Source organism: Triticum dicoccoides, chromosome 2A, assembly GCF_002162155.2.
Source record: "Triticum dicoccoides isolate Atlit2015 ecotype Zavitan chromosome 2A, WEW_v2.0, whole genome shotgun sequence".
In the NCBI taxonomy this organism is placed as follows: Eukaryota; Viridiplantae; Streptophyta; class Magnoliopsida; order Poales; family Poaceae; genus Triticum; species Triticum dicoccoides.
In genome coordinates this window covers 8,094,759-8,116,804 of record NC_041382.1, presented here as the reverse complement: position 1 = coordinate 8,116,804, position 22,046 = coordinate 8,094,759, and the positions used below count along the sequence as shown (strand labels likewise).

The window sequence follows — 22,046 nt, the reverse complement described above, 5'->3', positions numbered from 1 at the left end:
CATTGGTTGTCATGCGCCTAAGGTAAGTTTCCACACATTGGTTTACCCTCTCAGTTTGACCATCAGTTTGAGGATGGGAGGAATAATGAACCTCAGTTCACTTTTCAAACCAGCAAAAATATCCTTCCACAATTTACTAGTGAAAATTCCGTCTATGTCTGAAATAATGAGCTTAGGAGGGCCATGCAATCTGATAATGTTGTCCACAAAGGCTCGTGCTACACCAAGGACAGTGTATAGATGTGCTAGTGGTATAAAATGAGCATGCCTAGTAAATCTATGCACTACTACCAATATTACTTCATTGCCTTGAGATTGTGGAAGTCCCTCTATGAAAATTTATGTTGAACACCCTCTGTTATTTTCTGATCAGTAATGAATTTAAGAGACCGTTGATTTGTTTCGATGATGAGTTCATTTCCAGTTAGATAGTCTCCGTCTTTTAAGTGCTTCTAGAATAGCCACAGTCTCTTTTCCATGAGTGGAAAGTGCAATATTTCTAGGGCACAAGGAAGAGTTGTAGTATGTTGGAGGTCTTCCATGCTGCTTCAACATTGCGCCAAATTCCTTTACCAGAAGCATCAGTCTCCAAGATAAAAGGCTGAGAGGTATTTGGTAGGACTAGAACTGGGGTTGTAATGAGAGCATTTTGGAGCTGAGCAAAAGCTTTGCCATGTTCACTCTTCCAGGAAAATTGTCCTTTCTTAATAGATCACATACCCTTTAATAAATTTTCTATAATAACCTGCTAACCCAAGGAAGCATTTTAATTTTGTAACACTATCAGGTGTTGGCCAGTCTGCAACATCTTTGAATTTTTGTGGATTAGTGGCTACTCATGCCACAAAGATCATATGACCCAGATATTCTACTTGTTCTAATGCAAAAACACACTTAGATAACTTTGCACATAACGGTTTTCCTTTAAAACTCTCAGGACAGTCTCTATGTGTGTCTATGTGATCTTTCAGAGTTGTACTGTAAATGAGTATATCATCAAAGGACACTAACACAAACTGTCTCGAATAAGGGCCAAAAAAGTTGTTCATCAATGCTTGGAAAGTGCCTGGTGCATTGGACTGCCCAAAGGGCATCACCAAAAAAGTCCTGACTCATAAAGGAAATGCCTCTGCCAAGGAACGATGGCTCATGATACCAAATTGTTAGAACCCGAACAATATTTAAGGAGATGAATTGTAAATCGACGAAGAATGTGGGAACTACCGACCGGGTCCGAACTATTTATTTCTATAGGGTGAAGAATGTAGGGTTCACGTGCTAGCCATGGTAGGCAGCAACCGGGGATTCAACAATGAACCTCTCCGGCCACATCCCGGCTGGTTATAGGCTGGAAAACAACAGCGAGCGTAAGACAGTGAACGGTAGAAATGCTGCTATTGCGACAACGGTAAAGCAAATCCTACGGTGGGGACTCGTCGTCCGAGCAAGGAGCCATCGTAGCCGTCCGGTGTATTTGCCGGATCTGCTACACCCCTTCTCTGAATGAACAAGGGTGTTGACTGAAAGTGCCACAGGGTAAGACTGACACTCCGGCCCCACCCACGTCCCCAAACACGAAACCCAGCCAACGGAAGGAAAACCCAAACACTCCGCGCCCCCAATCATTCACCCCCGCGCGGCCTCCTCGCCTTCCTGTCTCTCCCCTTCTCCCCTCCCTTTCTGCTGCAGCTGGGTAGGGTTTAGCGGTGGCTGAGGGAGGTCTCGGCGGCATGGCGCCGTCCAAGGGGGAGCGGCGGGGCGGCGACCCGGCCGACCCAGCGTCGGCCGCTGCGCCAGATCCGGCGGCATCTGCCCGACCCGGCGCCACGCGGATGACGAGGCCAGGTCAGCCGCTCGTACACCTGCGGCGAGGGCGCCGGGCGAGGGCGGGAGCCGGACGCTTGAGAGGCGCGTCGTGCCGGGGGAGATGCGCGGCAAGGGCGCGGCCGCCGATGTCGTCCAGGAGGCGTTGCCGACGTGCGGGTGCCACATCGAGCGCTACCGTCACCACGATGCGGTTCCCCGTCGACGCCCTGTACGGGTCGACGACGGCGAGGGCACGTCCGCGGCCGGCGCCGAGGAGGCCGTGCGGACGTGCGGGAGCTACACCGACACCCCGCCCCGACGCCCTACACCGGTCAGCGCGTCGACGGCTCTCGGCATCAAGGGCGGCCGCGGAGGGCGGGGCCTGAAGAACAAGCGCGACGAGATGCCCGTGGAGGTGAGCCGCGGCGGAGTGCACTCGGACGGCTTCGAAGAGTCGGTCGCGCGGTGCGGCTTCCGAAACCCGAGCCTGGTGCGGCGGTGCGCCACGCCGCCACGGTGCGCGCAGATGGGGGCCTGCATTCCGGTGGCAGTTGGACGGGGTCGCGGCCACAAGGACACCCACGACGACTACTACGGCACCTCGAGGCCACGGGCTGCGGAGCTCCATGCCCCCACTGCAGATCTGCGCGCAGAGGTATGGCCTTCTCCCTTGTTCTTGTGTGCACGCGCGCGCTTCAAATTCTGCTGGAGTTACAATATGCACCTTCATCGCTGCTGGCTCATGTCATGTGTGTGCCCGCTGTAGCCCGTAGGTGTGGACGTGGTTGTTTGTTTATGTGAGCGCGCGGTATATATATGAGGGACGTGCATTCCCTTGTTCATATCTTGTTGCTGTAACCACACTGCCAGGATAGTGCATTCCCTTGTTCATGTTTGTTGCTGTAACAACACTTCTAGATCTTGTGTGTGGTTCCAGGTTGTATATATAAACTTTTCCTTGTTCTATTTCGAATGCATCTCTCTTCTGCATGTTTGAGATTTGCGCCATGCGTTGCATGAATTCTTTTGACATGCCATATGTTATTTCTGGATCAGATGTATGACACCGGGAGTATCGAGGGGCCACCTGGATCTTTCACTGTGAACAATGTCCAAGTGTTTGCTGGCTATGTCCTGCATACCGGTTCATTTCTGGAAGGGCCTGACTCCAAGACATTGTCTGTTGGCGATGAAGTGAAATACAAGGTACTTATTAATTCTTTATACTGAATCAGTAACCTATGAAATTTGCTAAATTACCCATATGCCGCACTTTGCTCTAAGGGTATGTTTTCAAGCCTCTCAGATTTTACAGGGAGTGCTTTTTTGTGCTCATGATGGTTTCGCTATTGCAAATGTAGGAAGTAATTGGTGACCGTATTGACCAGAAAGGTCCCATTGCTCTTCCAGAGAAGCTGATATTTGATTTCTCCCATGGTATGCTGTGATTATTTTTATATTGCATTCTTGTTATTTTTTTCCTCAGCTTGTCTACTCAACTGTTAGTACATAACAGGGAAACCTGTCCAACCAGAAGATTTGCAAAAAATTGAGTCTATAGTGAAGCAGCGAATAGAGGCTGAGCTGGAGCTATCTGCACAAGAAATAAAATTAGCCAATCCCAAGAGCGTGAATGGTCTTCGAGCTGTGTTTGGTGAAGTGCGTTCTCTTACCCAGCTCGACATACCATGTTGTCATATCTCGTTTGCCTGCCCTGTTATTTTGTGTAATTCCTTTTACATATGGGCTTTGTAGATCTACCCTGATCCTGTAAGAGTTGTATCGATTGGTCGCAAACTGGAAGATGTGCTTGCCAACCCTGAAAGCAAAGAATGGTTATCTGATATCAATGAAGCAAGTAAACTGGACGGAGCAACATTGGAAAAGGTAAACTTTTCCCCCTCTGTGCTTGTGTCTCTTTTAGTGTGAGCTATATGGTTGTGGTGCTCTCTGCTCTGATAAATTGGATATTATTAAAACTTACTGTGAGTTTGTTTGTTTTCTTAGAAACATTATGTCCTTAACCTTTATATGAAAGATGATGCCAATTGTACTTTGTAGCCATTTCCTGTTGACCTGCTTTGTATTAGATTGTAACTAAGAATGTTGTTTCTTCATCAGAAAATTGGATCGATCAATAATACACTGGATGCAGCTGCTATCCCAGCTGCAAGAAAAGCTGATCTAAAAGGCAATGTCTCAAAGTTGGAGGTCTGTAAATGCTTCAGTTCATTTGCCACATCTTGTCAAAGAGAATATTTACGATATTTGGTATTCTATTGGTAGTTAAAATGAAAGCTGATTATAGCTGTTGCATATATCAGGATCAACTAAGGGAGGCGAAGAAGAAAACGGGCAAAGAAAATGTCCAAAAGGCTGCCAAGACTGACATAGATGCTGCAGAAGCTGCTGTTTCTAAAGAAAAACTCTTCTGTGTTACTCATGCTGGTGTGCGTCTTGATACCACTGCTGCCCGGGAAGCAGTTGTCAAACCCATGGACCGTTTCAAGGTCGGCACTCCAATCCATTTCTTTCTAGCAGTGTCCGCATCATCTAAAAATAACTATAGATTGAGCATAACTAACTTACACCAACAGTTTTATTTTATTTATGAATTTAAAATCAAATTTGTGCCAAATATTTGGATGTGCTAGTGACCTCGTGGGTTTGGTTTTTCCAGAGTCTGCCAATAATGATATTGTATGTTGTCTGAACTTCTGAAATCCTAGTTTTATTCTGAAATTCTCAATTTAACGATTGTGTTAGTTTTATCCTAAATTTCTCGATTTTACTATGCTCACTGCATGTACTTCTGAAATGCTATGAATTTTATAGGTAACTTTCTTTAGATTTTCCTATATTGCACAACAAAGTTTGGCAATCAATTTCAGGCTGTGTCATTTATTCTATTGTTTCTAAATGTGTTTGTGGGTGGATATCTACTGATCTGATGTACGGACATTGTTTTCTTTTGTGTATTTGTATAGCTTTGGCTTTGTAGTACTCGTAAACCGATATTCTGTTCGTGACCTTTAGAGCATTGATGCACTTCTATATGTGCACTATCTCTTGACATTACGTGGGTTTCTCATTTCAATAGTTAGGGTAAACTAGTCAAAACTAGCTGGTTCGGGTTGTGCATTTCTCTCTCTCTCTTTTCTAACTCATTACTTGTGTTGCAGGATGCAGACAAGAAACAACTTGGTACAATCGGTGAGGAGGTGAAGCAGTTGGCTCAAAGAGCAAGGGATAACAGAGAAGCAAACAACAGCTCTTCTACTAGTGCAAGCATTAAAAAATCCGCTAATAACACTGTTCAGGTACTGCCTCTTTTCTGCCCCCATTTGTACACCTGATTTGTACTCCCTATACATCTGCACTTGTGGTTGGATAACAGAGAATGAAACCTATACTACCGTAGTTCTCCCTATGTTCTATATTTGACATATGTTTTATTCTCAGATACTTGTGAAATTTTGTGGAGCAACTATTCCTGTTCAGGAGAACCTTGACATATTAAGTGCAAATATGCTAATCGATCATGTTTGCCGGTGTGCGGGAGTTAGTCTCACTGATCTCTATTCGACCTTCTGTGGAAGAATTCTGGAGCCGAATAAAGTTTTGTCATATTATCAACTCCAGAAGGATTCTATGGTTTATATTAATCCTAGACTACGAGGTGGCAGGTAGGTTTTAATTATAAATCTTATTATTACTGTATTTTTAGTTTGATGCTACAGTTTTTTTACCTTACTGTAAATTGTGAGCTGAATGTTCCTGAAGTACTGATTCTTGGTACTTTTTTTTTTACCTTAGACCGCTGTTAACTGTGTTGTGCTGTGCTATTTGACATGTTTCTGTAGCAGTGACTCTAGTGATACATCTGTTGTACTAACATGTTCCCGAAAACTGATTCATGGTGCTTTTTTTCCCGTTAGATTGCTGTTAACTGTAATGTGCTGGCCTATCTTTTTTTTTTCCTGCAATACTTTGGGTCCCTGTGTATTGTAAAAGCACTAAATTGTGTTTGTTTTGCAGTGCTGGTCGTAAAAACTGGGATGATGTAATCATTACTCTGAATGTCTACCACGGTGTGGCTTTGCCATGGGACCTACTTCTCCCCTGTCAGAGTCCAGCAATGAAAGTGTGGTACCTGGATCATCCACTACAGGTTCGGTGTCAAAAGGTGCTTATATACCTTGGCAGAAAACATTACGTTGGAATTTGTTTCGGAGGCTTCACTTCCAAGCAAATTTTCTTCGATGCCGATGGTAATGCGCATATTGATGCTGCTCCTCAAGAGTATAGTCAAGAACTTGCCTTATTGGATTATGGTGCAGTTTCTGGAATATTTGACGATGCCTTAGAAGCTGGAATTAACAAATATCCAACCTATTTCTATAATCTTATCAGTTTCCTGTCAAATTGTCCTGCTGTTGATTTTCGAAGTAAGGCTGTGATTGCTTTTGTCACGAATCACCCCTCGCTGTTAACATATTCTCGAAGAATTCAGATCACTGCAGTTCTCGATATGTTGCTTACAAGGCTCAGTAAAGATGATTCAGAGGCCTTGATAAATATGCTTGAAAATTTCTCTTGGGGGAGCAGGTTGGATAAGGTTCCTGCAATGTACCACACGTAGTACTTTCACTGGTGGTATGCTAGAGATGGGAGCATATGTACCCCTTATAAGGATAATGGAGTCAGCTTGCTCAAATTCTCTAACAACTTTTTCAAGCATCACAATGTAAGATGTTTAGTCTTTCTATTCGGATACACACCCTCTTGTAATTTTGTTTGACAAGCTGATACAATCTTCTTCCGATGCAGGGCTTCTCTCTAGAAGAGCGGGATGCAGCGTTTGCGTTGGCGACGAAGCATAAAAACTATCTAGCTCAGCTACTGTTTTCCATTCTTATAACATTCAAAGACCCAAATAAGCCATGCCCTCCATCTGTTCAGGCTTTTATTGATGAAGTGATTGTAACGTGAGCTATGGCACTTGATAGTCAATCATACATAATATGTGAAGTTAGCTCACACGTTTGTTGATTATTTGCAGGCTAGGGGATCACACGGTCGATTGCGAGATTGCCCAAACTTGATTGCAAGCGCAATGCCTGGGAATGCGAGCTGGGTGACTGTTTAGCTAGATGGCTTGTTATGTGTTGTCAGAGCGGAATGCATGTGTAACACCGGCAGGAAATTGCTGTTGTTGTAAGCCTTTGAGCCTTGTTCAACATTATATAACTGAAGTTTGTATTGTACCATTTCGAACCATGTTCATGGTGGTAGGGCTTTAATTTTGTGAGGTAGGGCTTAATTTTTCTGCTTGTGGCTTCTGAGTTGGTTTGGCTGGGAGGAAGACTAGCCTAGCTTTGCTCTGCGTGTCCAGCACAAGTGACATTCGATCATGTGTGTTTGGTTCGGTTGAGTCCTGGTGTATACAAATGTTTTCTTTTCAAGAGTGATGATAAACGATGATGTATCAGTGTTTGAAGTTCAATCAAGCTAGCTGAATGGCATTACCTCAAGAAAAAGAACAGGGCATAAACAAATCATTACATACAACAAGCATAGCACAAGCTCCACACCAAGGCCGCCTTAAGGAGACGAATTATAGCACACATCACAAACACAACACTAGGTGCCTACCCTAAACCAAAAGACAAACACCGGACGTCTCTCACGACAACACACCACCGTGACTTATGTAATCAACCATCCACCCATGATTGCCTAAAAGTGCTTGCCGCATAGATGTCAGGACTTGGTCGGTCTTGAGAAATGTATCGTCTTGGATGCACCAGTGACGACGTACGTAGCGCCTCTAAAGCTCAACCTAGGGTAGCAACGAGCACCAAATGATCGCAACACCGGATCTCCACTCCGTGTCTCCATACACGATACTCCCAACATAGGAATGGCGTTGAGAACACCGCCATCGCCGATTTAGAACTAAACCTAGGCTTTCACGCGGATACAACAACCAAACACCAATGTGAGAGGGGAGATGCTGACACACGCACGGGCGCCGTCCATAACACTGCACACCTACAACCTCACCCACCTGATTGGGGGCTACACCGTCCAAGTTGGATCACATCATCGCTGCCGCAACACCTCGTCTTCGTAGCCGAAACGCCACGGTCCACCATAGATCAACACAAAAACAGGGGCATGCAACCAATCTTCCACCTCCAGCACGACCGAAAGCTCACAACCCGAGCCAACAATCTCCAGCCGCACCGTCCAAGGAGTCGTCGCGTCCGACAGACACGAAACGGGCTTGAAAGGAGTAACATTTGACTGGTTACGCCACCATTCGGCACCACTATGCGGACCTCGCACGGCAGCCACCTCCGTGTCGCCACCAGGGTGTCCACCGGCATGCGCCAGCACCTCTATCGCGCTTCCCCGCCTAGCTCCGCTGCAACTCTGGGGGCCCGTCGGGGCGAGACTCACGACCCCTGCCCCTTTGGAGGCCGGGCACCGCCACCACCACCGACCATGGAAGATAGGGGCAGGGGCTTTTTTTTTCTAAAAAGTTTTTGGGGCCTCCAGGGTTGCAGTATTTCTCTAGTCCACACTAAATACAAATGTTAAGTTTAAGAGGCCATGTTTTCTTTTTGAAAAGAGTCTCCAACTGGCTGCAGACCGACCTTTTCATACTCTTTCAGCTTGAAAATATTTTGTTTAAGACCAGTTTTTCTTCAGAAAGGGTACACTCAAGGGGCATCTTGCTTGAGCCATGATTGTACACCTTCCGTCGAAACTTGAAAATTGCGCTGATCTTTCAAGGCTGCAATAGCATAAGATCGGTTGAGGCATAAGAAATCCAGCCATGCCACAGAACAAATATAACCAAGAAAAGGCAATGCCTTGGTGGCAACAGACAACAGTTAATAAATTGAGTAATTATATATTCTTTTAAAATCCAGAATTTATGTTGTTTTTGGTCTGTCAATACGAGTCAAATTATGGGGCAAGCAAACAGCAGAGGAGGGAGGCATTAAAATAGTTCGAAACATCTAACATTGTTTCTAAATCAAACCAGTAGGATTCATGCAAGAAAATGACGCTGATGCAAGTTACAATCCAAAAGAAGCCACTCACTACACATAGAGCCATGACTCATACATAATGCATACTACCCAACATCCAGTTTAACTACTAATACTTGATAATGACAACATTAAATGTCTCCAGTGGACCTCCTAAGCAGAAACAACTGATAATGGTGCGGTCCAAATTTCCACATGATATGTTGCAAGGATCTCAGGCCTTCATCTTCTTTCCACTTGCACCAAACTCGCTAGATTCCATCTCTCTGGCAAAATGAAACAGAGAAGTCTGTCAAACATAATACTTTTAATGTGACCATACGTCAAGTTATAATAATCTAAGAACAAATTTAAAAAGAAAAAAATGCAAGGCTGAGTACATATGCGGCCATATTAATTAATTGGGCAACACCCAACACAATGTCTAAGGACCGTCCAAGATGCTCTAAATGTCTAAGGTCAGTCCAGGATGCTCTGAATTAAAATTGTCGAAACGACCATTGTGTCAAGGGTACAATTTTTACTTTTGATATCTTTCATTCAGACATTTGTCAGTGCTCAGCTCTAGTTTGAAATTATGCTTCATCTGCTATGTGCATCTTCGAATGGACTTGGATCATACCAATTCCGAGTTCAGAAACGAACTACAAGTACCCTGCTATATTCACTGAATGCCCAGGTCTTCAAATCTTAAAGTGTACGGGGTGAAGCTAATGACAACGCTATCTCTATCAGAGGAAAAGAAAAGAAAAAAACAGCCTCAAGACATGCAAAAGAGTGTCATCATGATGTGCAAGAAGTTGGGTACTGATATGACAAGGGGGCAGAGTAATTTGGTAATAAAAATTGATTCCAGAATAATGATTGCCGATGAGCATCAATATCAGATATCTACTGTTCAACATGGGGAGGTGGCCAAATATCTTGATTTATATTAGCAAGTACTCCCTCCGTTTCTAAGTAAGTCTTTTTAGAGATTTCAATACGGACTACATATGGATGTATATAGACATATTTTAGAGTGTAGATTCACTCATTTTGCTCCGTATGTAGTCCTTATTGAAATCTCTAAAAAGACTTATATTTAGGAACGGAGGGAGTATGAAGCAAACTGGATGAGATAAGCAAGCATTGGAATTTTAATCATTTTAAAACCTAAGCAAACTTACAGTAGCACGCCTGCAAATGAAAGCATGTTCAGTGAACATATATAAATTGATCCCAGAATCATGAACGATGAGTATCAATATCACACATCTACTGTTGAACATGGGGAGGTGACCAAATATCTTTTTTTCTATTAAAAAGTATGAAGCAAACTGGATGCCATAAACAAGCATTGTAATTTTAATAATTTTATAAAACCTAAGAAAAATTACAGAAGGGGAGCCTTGGCGCAGTGGTAAAGCTGCTGCCTTGTGACCATGAGGTCATGGGTTCAAGTCCTGGAAACAGCCTCTTACAGAAATGTAGGGAAAGGCTGCGTACTATAGACCCAAAGTGGTCGGACCCTTCCCTGAACCCTGCGCAAGCGGGAGCTACATGCACCAGGTTGCCCTTTTTAAGAAAAATTACAGTAGCACGCCTGCAAATGAAAGCATATTCAGTGATAGTGAACATATATAAATAAAATGACAGTAGTATGCAAATGAAACTATGATTGGTGGTGGTAGTAGTACCGGGTGCTCCTGTCGTCGGTGCGCACTGAACTCACTTGCAAAGAGCTGGGAACGAATACGCGTCGTCTTCTGTTGATAGACCTGGACATCGTTGTTACTCCCCATGTCGACACGAAGCAAGTACCGGGCGTTGAACACTAGTCGACGACCCACCGCACTGGTATCATTTACGACTAGGTAGACGACGCCGTCTTGATGGATGCTCAGGACAGGGAACGACGGAGAAAGCTGTCCCAAACCAGCAGACTGGAAGTTGGCGTTAGCCCAGATGTCTCCAAAGCTGCACTTGTAGCTTCTGCTCCACGCTGAGTGGTCAGGCGACAGAGTCCAGACGGCCAGTCCAAATGTTTCGCCGGGCTCGCGTTCAACAAATGTATTGAAGGCGAGGAACTTGACGGAGCCATGAACACAGGCCACGGAACGGAACTCCTCAGCGCAGGGGCCGTGTGGATAATCGGAGGCATCATAGTCTGGAGGTCCTTGGGGCAACTCAATGAAGCTGAAGTTGCAGTCCTTGCGCAGATCACAGAGCAACATGCCACGGTGTAGATCCACCCAGCAGAGGAAAGAGCCCCCAAAAGAGAAGCACGAGTGGACGGAGAAGTTGAAGGCGGTGGTGCCGGGTGGAAGGGGCAGGTCCCTGAGCTTGACGTCCCATTGTTTGGCGGACGACTCCCACAGCCAGAGCGCGGCTTGGGAGTCTTGTGTACAGACCCAGACGAGCTCAGCAAGAAGGTAACCGCCTTCCCCGGTGGCGCCGCACATGACGACGGCCGACTGGAACCCCATGGCTGTAGTCCTGCAGGTGCCGGGGGGGATGCAAGGGATGGCGGAGATGGAGTCGTTGCTGGCGTCGTAGATGAGATAGCCCCCCGGCAAGCTGTAGCCAGGGCGGTAGCCTCCGGCGTAGAGGGCGACCAGGTGCTTGTCTGCGCTGGAGATGCGGCCCGATTCCAGGCCGGCTGTCGGCGGGACCGGGGCGGATTTCGGCGGCCGTATGTTGAGGGAGGAGAGTTCCGGCGGATCGGCGACGAGCGGCTGGGCCTTGAATGTCTGCAGGTACTCCGCGACTGCATGAATCAACTTTTCCGGGCCCTCGGCTGAGCTTCTTGCTGGTAGTCCCCACGAGCAGCGGACTGGCCCTTCGTAGATCCCCGCCTCCTCGTCGCACAACTCAACCTCGCGGTCGAGCAGAACCATCGGAGGGGCCATGGCGGCTACCTAGCTAGCTAGCTTTGGATTAGGGTTTGGTGGAGGGAGAAGGGATTTGGGGATCGAGGATGGCGGCTCGAGCGGCTAGGGTTAGGTGGAGGACAGCGATTTGATTTGGGGATCGAGCGAGGAAGGAGAAGGGGGATTTGCACAGCAGCAGGGAAACCGGCGTGAGGGAAAGTGGGGACTCGCTTGGACCGTTGGATCGACCAGCGAACGGTGGATACGATATCCCAGCAAACGCACGCGGAGGTCTGTGCTTCGGCGCTTCGCTTTTTCACACTGCCAGATCAACTCCAACGGCCGATCAACCGGACGGTGCATTTGTCCGTTTTTTTTGTCTGTTTAGATCGGTCACCTGCCCGGCGTCCGTCCAGTTTTGTATTTGGATCGGCAGTGCGCCCAACGCATCGACCCATTTTATGTCCACACTCAACTTAAAAAAAAAGGCCCGCAACTGATCATGCCAACGGCCATGTCTCATGCTGGCACCATGCCAGCGCCGGCATACAATGCCTGCTTCAGAAAATATCACCACAGTTTATGCTGACGCACTCGCCAGCCGGCCGGCACACATGCCAGCACACAAAAAATGGTGGGACTTGAGTTTGACCACGTCATCACGGCCCCCGTGGTCATGCCGGCACACCTGCCGCCATAGATCACCCGTCGTCGAACTTGAGCATGTCGGCCTGCATCTTCTCGAACCACGGCCTCTTCCTTGGCGACACGTTGTTGAGATGCACCTTCATGATCTCCACCCCGGTCATCATGCTCGCGAGAGCCACTTCTTTCGCCTTGGTCTTGGCGTTGGCGGCCTCGATCTCTAGCATCTTGGCTTGCTTCTTCGCGTCCATCTCAAGCCTCCTCCTTTGGATCTCCATGAAACCGTCCATTTGCTCCGCCTTGAAACGCCGGCGCTCCTCCTCCCTTGAGTCCTTCTTGTTCATCATGCCCTCCACGCTTGCGATCAAGGCGTTGGATGCCGCATCCTTGTCCTTCTTCTTGGAGTTGGTCTTCCCCCGCGGCTGTGCCGGCTCGCCCTCCCCAACCTCCTCCACGGCTTGCTCCCCCCCCCACGCGACTTGAGGGCAGCATATTGTGCCTTGAACTTCTCCTCGCCCTTGATGACCCGAAAGCAATGGGAGAGGTTGAAGCACTTGCCATTGTGTTGAACCTTGAATGCCTCCAAAGCTTGAAATGCCTACAAAATGTTTCCATGCAAGCATATGGGCAAATGATATGCAAATGAACACGCAAGCATGAACTTGATGACACAAAAGAGGGCAGCTTGCTAGCATACCATGTCTTGCATGCCGATGCCACTCACGGGGTAGGCCTTGACACTCTCCAGAGTGGCGCAAAACTTGTTGCACTCTTATTGGATCACCCTCCATCGCTTGAAAATGGACACCCACCCGCACGTGCTCACAAATTGGTAAGGCGGAAACTTCTTGCGCTCATGAAACTCTCGATGGACACGAATCCAAAAGGTTGGATGCTTTTGTTCGGCGCCCATCTTGGGTCTTGTCCAATGTCTCGCCAACACTCACAAAGAAGGTTGTCCTCGGCATCCATGTATGCCTTCGTGCGCTTGCTCTTGCGCTTCGGCTTAGGACCGACGGCTTGGTTGGCGAGCTCATTCTCGAACAAAGACTTCACTTCGATGTCGCACTCGTCCTCTTACTCTAGCCCGTAGTCGTCCGCGAACTCATGGTCGAGTGGGAAGCCGTCCAGGTCGATGCCGACCTTATCACGCATGAAGGTCACCTGATCGGGATCATAGCCAGCGGCCGTGCTGGCTTTGTGTCTCGTCGGGATCGTAGCCAGCGGCCGGCGCACCGCCCTCGAAGATGAGGTTCTGCATGTAGTCCTCGTCGACGGCGGACAACATTCCCTCGAATAGGTTGCGGGCGTCTGGGAGCACGCTGGCCGGCGTCTGTCGCGTGCGTTTCCTCACGCCGTCGGATGACGAGCCACCGGCCACCAGGGTGGCGCTGAGGTCGATGGGCGCGGGCGAGGGCGTGGAAGGCGCGACAACGCTCACACCGGGCGAGCACTCCCCGGAGAGGCGGGAGACCTACGGGTACACGTGGAAGCCGGGCATCGGGTTGCAAGCCGACGCGCGGGGCGAGTCGGGCAGCACCATCCGAGGAAACGCCGATGAGCCGGTGCTGGCCGCGCGATGGCGGCGTTGACGAGGCCGTGCTGGCCAGGGTTTAACCCTAGCATGTAGAGCACCTCCCTCATTGCCGCCGTGACGCGGGTGTTGATAACCTCCTGCTGCGCGGCGGCGGCGACGGCAGCCTGTGCGGCGGCCTCATCCCTCGTGTCCGCGGCGTGCCTCCGGTCCTTCCTCTTGGCCGACTCCCTTGCCCGATGTGTGGGCGTCAGCGTCTTCTTTGGTTTGGCCGCAGCAGTGGTCTTGCATGGGACACGAGGCTTGCCTTTCCCGGAGGGGGCGGTGGCGCCGGATGAGGCGAGGGAGGCGAGGCCGCCGGCGGCGTCGAGGTCGATGGCATCGTCCATGGCGGGTGTGGGACGGGAGCGCGCGGGCGGGAGGATTTTTGGGGAAAATGATGGTGGCTGCCACCGACCGGCGGGCCCGGGAGAGGAGTAGGCGCGCGCGCCCGTCTCAAATCTGCGCCGACGCAAATCTGGCTCAAAATTGGGCCGGAAATAGGTCACCATGCGGACGCCAAGCGGACGCGGGTCCATTTGGGTCGGCGCATTGGGCCGCCTTTTTTATCCGCGCCGACCCAAATGGACGCCAGCAGAAGAAATGGGTCGCCCCATTGGAGTTGCTCTCATCCACATACCAAAAGGCTATCCTATGATGGAAATGCAACGGGCGTGGCGGCATTAACCAGTGGCCTGACTTCATCGTCTTGAAATTATGCTTTGCCGACAAATGGAATTGCTTGGACTTAGGTCAAGGCGAAATCCCTGCTCGGCTTGCCGATGCTGACAGCGGCGACGACACTCGCGAGTGTCATGTCCTTTTTTGGAGGCGTTGCCATAGCCTTTATCCGTGCCCTTATTCGAGCAACAAGGGAAACATCGGGTCTGGTTCTTCGGATAGGATGGCGGCAACGCTGTTCCCCTTCTTCAAGGCGCCATCATGTTTGCTCTAAGCGTCCCCAATGTTTAGCTTTTTAGATGTTAGATGTCGTACTAGTTCGACTTGCCTTCCTAGTTCTTGGCTTTTTTTGAAATGGAACACGCTTGCATTCCTCTTACGTATCATTGCTGGACAGGTCGCCAGCCATGGAGTTTAGTACAAACTCTGGGAGATGCCTCAGCCAAGTGACACACGCACCAGAATTTAACCTAGCACCGAAAGCCGCTAAACCACGTGCCACCAAATTACATGCTCGAGGGCAATTTACAACACACGCATCAGAGAACTCTACATGTAGCTGATACTTAATCTTTCTAAAAATGGACCCTAGTGCAGACAAATCATATTCTTCAGTAGATACAGCCTTCCTTAGCTGAACTGAATCTGTCTCTAACATTACTCTTTTTTTTGAACATCAGTACAGACACAAGCGCTCATATACACGCGCATACACTCACCCCTATGAACGCACACACGCACACCCTACCCCTATGAGCACCTCCGAAAGACTGAGCCGGCATATCATCTTGAAATTTACGAAGTCACCGTAGGCACCTCGTCGTCGACGGAAACGTCTCCTTCCACTGAATGCGCATCGCCGAAAATCCTGAAATAAATCCAGAAATAAATGCGAGCACCAGGATTTGAACCCTAGTGGACTGGAGATACCACAGTCCCTCTAACCATCCAACCACATGTTCGTTCGCTCTCTAACATTACTCTGTCACAACTCATTGGCTAGCAATACTTATTGCATATAACATAGCCGTTGCTTCAGATTGGAAAGCATCAACCACCCATTCTAGTTTGCCTGCACCTGCAGCTAGAGCTTCACCCTTATGATTTCTAATAACAAAGCCCCATCCTCCTGAAGGAAATATGCCCTAGAGGCAATAATAAAGTTATTATTTATTTCCTTATATCATGATAAATGTTTATTATTCATGCTAGAATTGTATTAACCGGAAACATAATACTTGTGTGAATACATAGACAAATAAAGTGTCACTAGTATGCCTCTACTTGACTAGCTCGTTAATCAAAGATGGTTATGTTTCCTAACCATAGACATGAGTTGTCATTTGATTAATGGGATCACATCATTAGGAGAATGATGTGATTGACATGACCCATTCCATTAGCTTAGCACCCAATCGTTTAGTATGTTGCTATTGCTTTTTTCATGACTTATACATGTTCCTATGACTATGAGATTATGCAACTCCCGTTTACCGGAGGAACACTTTGTGTGCTACCAAACGTCACAACGTAATTGGGTGATTATAAAGGTGCTCTACAGGTGTCTCCAAAGGTACATGTTGGGTTGGCGTATTTCGAGATTAGGATTTGTCACTCCGATTGTCGGAGAGGTATCTCTGGGCCCTCTCGGTAATGCACATCACTTAAGCCTTGCAAGCAATGCAACTAATAAGTTAGTTGCAAGATTATGTATTACAGAACGAGTAAAGAGACTTGCCGGTAACGAGATTGAACTAGGTATTGAGATACCGACGATCGAATCTCGGGCAAGTAACATACCGATGACAAAGGGAACAAACGTATGTTGTTATGCGGTCTGACCGATAAAGATCTTCGTAGAATATGTAGGAGCCAATATGAGCATCCAGGTTCCGCTATTGGTTATTGACCGGAGACGTGTCTCGGTCATGTCTACATTGTTCTCGAACCCGTAGGGTCCGCACGCTTAACGTTACAATGACAGTTTCATTATGAGTTTATATGTTTTGATGTACCAAAGGTTGTTCGGAGTCCAGGATGTGATCACAGACTTGACGAGGAGTCTTGAAATGGTCGAGACATAAAGATCGATATATTGGACGACTATATTTAGACACCGGAAAGGTTCTGGGTGAGATTGGGACAGTACCGAATCACTGGGAGGTTATCGGAACCCCCCGGGAGGTATATGGGCCTTATTGGGCCTTAGTGGAAAGGAGGGGAAAGAAGCAAGGGAAGGGGCGCCCCCCCAAGCCCAATCCGAATTGGGAGGGGGGCTGGGCCCCCCTTTCCTTCCTCCCTCCTTCCTCTTCCTTCCCTCTCCTACTCCTAATAGGAAAAAGGGGAGTCCTACTCCCGGTGGGAGTTGGACTCCCCCCTAGGGCGCGCCACCCCCTTGGCCGGCCCCCTCCTCCACTCCTTTATATACGGGGGCAGGGGGCCACCCCATAACACAACAGTTGATTATTGATCTCTTAGCCGTGTGCGGTGCCCCCCTCCACCATAGTCCTCGATAATATTGTAGCGGTGCTTAGGCGAAGCCCTGCGACGTTAAACATCAAGATCGTCACCACGCCGTCGTGCTGACGGAACTCATCCCCGACACTTTGCTGGATCGGAGTTCGGGGATCGTCATCGAGCTGAACGTGTGCTAGAACTCGGAGGTACCGTAGTTTCGGTGCTTGATCGGTCGGGCCGTGAAGACGTACGACTACATCAACCGCATTGTGCTAACGCTTCCTCTTCTGGTCTACGAGGGTACGTAGACAACACTCTCCCCTCTCGTTGCTATGCATCACCATGATCTTGCGTGTGCGTAGGATTTTTTTTGAAATTACTACGTTCCCCAACAGTGGCATCAGAGCCTAGGTTTTATGTGTTGATGTTATATGCACGAGTAGAACACAAGTGAGTTGTGGGCGATATAAGTCATACTGCTTACCAGCATGTCATACTTTGGTTCGGCAGTATTGTTGGATGAAGCGGCCCGGACCGACATTACGCGTACGCTTACGCAAGACTGGTTCTACCGACGTGCTTTGCACACAGGTGGCTGGCGGGTGTCAGTTTCTCCAACTTTAGTTGAACCGAGTGTGGCTACACCCGGTCCTTGCGAAGGTTAAAACAACACCAACTTGACAAACTATCGGTTTTGATGCGTAGGTAAGAACGGTTCTTGCTAAGCCCGTAGCAGCCATGTAAAACTTGCAACAACAAAGTAGAGGACGTCTAACTTGTTTTTGCAGGGCATCTTGTGATGTGATATGGTCAAGACATGATGCTAAATTTTATTGTATGAGATGATCATGTTTTGTAACCGAGTTATCGGCAACTGGCAGGAGCCATATCGTTGTCGCTTTATTGTATGCAATGCAATCGCGCCGTAATGCTTTACTTTATCACTAAGCGGTAGCGATAGTCGTGGAAGCATAAGAGTGGCGAGACGACAACAATGCTACAATGGAGATCAAGGTGTCGCGCCGGTGACGATGGTGATCATGACGATGCTTCGGAGATGGAGATCACAAGCACAAGATGATGATGGCCATATCATATCACTTATATTGATTGCATGTGATGTTTATCTTTTATGCATCTTATCTTTCTTTGATTGACGGTAGCATTATAAGATGATCTCTCACTAAATTTCAAGATAAAAGTGTTATCCCTGAGTATGCACCATTGCCAAAGTTCGTCGTGCCCAGACACCACGTGATGATCGGGTGTGATAAGCTCTATGTCCGTCTACAATGGGTGCAAGCCAGTTTTGCACACGCAGAATACTCAGGTTAAACTTGACGAGCCTAGCATATGCAGATATGGCCTCGGAACACTGAGACTGAAAGGTCGAGCGTGAATCATATAGTAGATATGATCAACATAGTGATGTTCACCATTGAAAACTACTCCATTTCACGTGATGATCGGTTATGGTTTAGTTGATTTGGATCACATGATCACTTAGAAGATTAGAGGGATGTCTTTCTAAGTGGGAGTTCTTAAGTAATATGATTAATTGAACTTAAATTTATCATGAAATTAGTACCTGATAGTATCTTGCTTGTTTATGTTTGATTGTAGATAGATGGCCCGTGCTGTTGTTCCGTTGAATTTTAATGCATTCCTTGAGAAAGCAAAGTTGAAATATGATGGTAGCAATTATACGGACTGGGTCCGTAACTTGAGGATTATCCTCATTGCTACACAGAAGAATTACGTCTTGGAAGCACCGTTGGGTGCCAGGCCTGCTGCTGGAGCAACACCAGATGTTATGAACGTCTGGCAGAGCAAAGCTGATGACTACTCGATAGTTCAGTGTGCCATGCTTTACGGCTTAGAATCGGGACTTCAACGACGTTCTGAACGTCATGAAGCATATGAGATGTTTCAGGAGTTGAAGCTAATATTTCAAGCAAATGCCCGGATTGAGAGATATGAAGTCTCCAATAAGTTCTATAGCTGCAAGATGGAGGAGAACAGTTCTGTCAGTGAGCATATACTCAAAATGTCTGGGTATAATAATCACTTAATTCAACTGGGAGTTAATCTTCCGGATGATTGCATCATTGACAGAATTCTCCAATCACTTCCACCTAGCTACAAGAGCTTCGTGATGAACTATAATATGCAAGGGAGGGATAAGAAAATTCCCGAGCTCTTCGCAATGCTAAAAGCTGCGGAGGTAGAAATCAAGAAGGATCATCAAGTGTTGATGGTCAACAAGACCACTAGTTTCAAGAAAAAGGGCAAAGGGAAGAAGAAGGGGAACTTCAAGAAGAATAGCAAGCAAGTTGCTGCTCAGGAGAAGAAACCCAAGTCTAGACCTAAGCCTGAAACTGAGTGCTTCTACTGCAAGCAGACTGGTCACTGGAAGCGGAACTGCCCCAAGTATTTGGTGGATAAGAAGGATGGCAAGGTGAATAAAGGTATGTGTGATATACATGTTATTGATGTGTACCTTACTAGAGCTCGCAGTAGCATCTGGGTATTTGATACTGGTTCTGTTGCTATTATTTGCAACTCGAAACAGGGACTACGGATTAAGCGAACACTGGCGAAGGACGAGGTGATGATGCGCGTGGGAAATGGTTCCAAAGTCGATGTGATCGCGGTCGGCACGCTACCCTACATCTACCATCGGGATTAGTATTAGACCTAAATAATTGTTATTTGGTGCCAGCGTTGAGCATGAACATTATATCTGGATCTTGTTTGATGCGAGACGGTTATTCATTTAAATCAGAGAATAATGGTTGTTCTATTTATATGAGTAATGTATTTTATGGTCATGCACCCTTGAAGAGTGGTCTATTTTTGATGAATCTCGATAGTAGTGATACACATATTCATAATGTTGAAGCCAAAAGATGCAGAGTTGATAATGATAGTGCAACTTATTTGTGGCACTGTCGTTTAGGTCATATCGGTGTAAAGCGCATGAAGAAACTCCATACTGATGGACTTTTGGAACCACTTGATTATGAATCACTTGGTACTTGCGAACCGTGCCTCATGGGCAAGATGACTAAAACACCGTTCTCCGGTACTATGGAGAGAGCAACAGATTTGTTGTAAATCATACATACAGATGTATGTGGTCCAATGAATGTTGAAGCTCGTGGCAGATATCGTTATTTTCTCACCTTCACAGATCATTTAAGCAGATATGGGTATATCTACTTAATGAAACATAAGTCTGAAACATTTGAAAAGTTCAAGGAATTTCAAGTGAAGTTGAAAATCATCGTAACAAGAAAATAAAGTTTCTACGATCTGATCGTGGAGGAGAATATTTGAGTTACGAGTTTGGTTTACATTTGAAACAATGCGGAATAGTTTCCCAACTCACGCCACCCGGAACACCACAGCGTAATGGTGTGTCCGAATGTCGTAATCGTACTTTACTTGATATGGTGCGATCTATGATGTCTCTTACAGATTTACCGCTATCGTTTTGGGGTTATGCTTTAGAGACGGTCGCATTCACGTTAAATAGGGCACCATCAAAATCCGTTGAGACGACGCCTTATGAACTATGGTTTGGCAAGAAACCAAAGTTGTCGTTTCTGAAAGTTTGGGGCTGCGATGCTTATGTGAAAAAGCTTCAACCTGATAAGCTTGAACCCAAATCGGAGAAATGTGTCTTCATAGGATACCCGAAGGAGACTGTTGGGTACACCTTCTATCACAGATCCGAAGGCAAGACATTTGTTGCTAACAATGGATCCTTTCTAGAGAAGGAGTTTCTCTCAAAAGAAGTGGGTGGGAGAAAAGTAGAACTTGATAAGGTAACTGTACCTGCTCCCTTATTGGAAAGTAGTACATCACAGAAACCGGTTTCTGTGACACCTACACCAATTAGTGAGGAAGCTAATGATGATGATCATGAAACTTCAGAACAAGTTAGTACTGAACCTCGTAGATCAACTAGAGGAAGATCCGCACCAGAGTGGTACGGTAATCCTGTTCTAGAAGTCATGATACTAGATCATGATGAACCTACGAACTATGAAGAAGTGATGGTGAGCCCAGATTCCGCAAAATGGCTTGAAGCCATGAAATCTGAGATGGGATCCATGTATGAGAACAAAGTGTGGACTTTGGTTGACTTGCCCAATGATCGGCAAGCAATTGAGAATAAATGGATCTTCAAGAAGAAGACTGACGCTGATGGTAATGTTACTGTCTACAAAGCTCGACTTGTCGCAAAAGGTTTTCGACAAGTTCAAGGGATTGACTACGATGAGACCTTCTCACCTGTAGCGATGCTTAAGTCTGTCCGAATCATGTTAGCAATTGCCGCATTTTATGATTATGAAATTTGGCAGATGGATGTCAAAACTGCATTCCTGAATGGATTTCTGGAAGAAGAGTTGTATATGATGCAGCCGGAAGGTTTTGTCGATCCAAAGGGAGCTAACAAAGTGTGCAAGCTCCAGCGATCCATTTATGGACTGGTGCAAGCATTTCGGAGTTGGAATAAACGCTTTGATAGTGTGATCAAAGCATTTGGTTTTATACAGACTTTTGGAGAAGCCTGTATTTACAAGAAAGTGAGTGGGAGCTCTGTAGCATTTCTGATATTATATGTGGATGACAAATTACTAATCAGAAATGATATAGAATTTCTGGATAGCATAAAGGGATACTTGAATAAGAGTTTTTCAATGAAAGATCTCGGTGAAGCTGCTTACATATTGGGCATTAAGATCTATAGAGATAGATCAAGATGCTTAATTGGACTTTCACAAAGCACATGAAGGAAATATGCCCTAGAGGCAATAATAAAGTTATTATTTATTTCCTTATATCATGATAAATGTTTATTATTCATGCTAGAATTGTATTAACCGGAAACATAATACATGTGTGAATACATAGACAAACATAGTGTCACTAGTATGCCTCTACTTTACTAGCTTGTTA

General features: G+C 46.7%; 2 protein-coding genes across 4 annotated transcripts; one reads left to right on the top strand and one right to left on the bottom strand.

Annotated features, from left to right (window-relative positions):
• The first annotated feature begins 2,332 nt into the window (after window positions 1-2,332).
• Window positions 2,333-7,076, top strand: LOC119358597. The gene is made up of 12 exons (XM_037625072.1): window positions 2,333-2,461; window positions 2,863-3,012; window positions 3,168-3,243; window positions 3,323-3,465; window positions 3,562-3,693; window positions 3,928-4,017; window positions 4,131-4,316; window positions 4,989-5,126; window positions 5,269-5,492; window positions 5,845-6,553; window positions 6,637-6,794; window positions 6,869-7,076. Exons 1-10 carry the CDS (start codon window positions 2,333-2,335, stop codon window positions 6,446-6,448), a joined length of 1,872 nt encoding a protein of 623 aa, XP_037480969.1. The 3' UTR covers window positions 6,449-6,553; window positions 6,637-6,794; window positions 6,869-7,076.
• Window positions 7,077-8,824: 1,748 nt separating this feature from the next.
• On the bottom strand, window positions 8,825-11,909 carry LOC119352716. 3 transcript variants are annotated; one of them, XM_037619291.1, is made up of 3 exons: window positions 10,550-11,909; window positions 10,334-10,455; window positions 8,825-9,136 (listed from the first exon to the last, which is right to left on the bottom strand). In XM_037619291.1, exons 1-2 carry the CDS (start codon window positions 11,759-11,761, stop codon window positions 10,432-10,434), a joined length of 1,236 nt encoding a protein of 411 aa, XP_037475188.1. In that variant the 5' UTR covers window positions 11,762-11,909; the 3' UTR covers window positions 8,825-9,136; window positions 10,334-10,431. The 3 variants fall into 3 exon arrangements, with proteins under 3 accessions (XP_037475188.1, XP_037475187.1, XP_037475189.1); XM_037619290.1 differs by having other exon boundaries at window positions 10,359-10,455; XM_037619292.1 differs by lacking the exon at window positions 10,334-10,455.
• Window positions 11,910-22,046: the final 10,137 nt, after the last annotated feature.

What these genes read in the sequence shown, in the direction of transcription:
- LOC119358597 (XM_037625072.1), top strand. Translation starts at nt 2,333, where the DNA reads ATGGGGGCCTGCATTCCGGTGGCAGTTGGACGGGGTCGCGGCCACAAG. An exon ending in ACGGAGCAACATTGGAAAAG is followed by an intron (nt 3,694 to 3,927) that starts GTAAACTTTTCC and finishes TTTCTTCATCAG; the next exon opens with AAAATTGGATCGATCAATAA. An exon ending in CCGCTAATAACACTGTTCAG is followed by an intron (nt 5,127 to 5,268) that starts GTACTGCCTCTT and finishes TTTTATTCTCAG; the next exon opens with ATACTTGTGAAATTTTGTGG.
- LOC119352716 (XM_037619291.1), bottom strand. Translation starts at nt 11,761, where the DNA reads ATGGCCCCTCCGATGGTTCTGCTCGACCGCGAGGTTGAGTTGTGCGAC. An exon ending in ACCGACGACAGGAGCACCCG is followed by an intron (nt 10,456 to 10,549) that starts GTACTACTACCA and finishes TTTCATTTGCAG; the next exon opens with GCGTGCTACTGTAATTTTTC.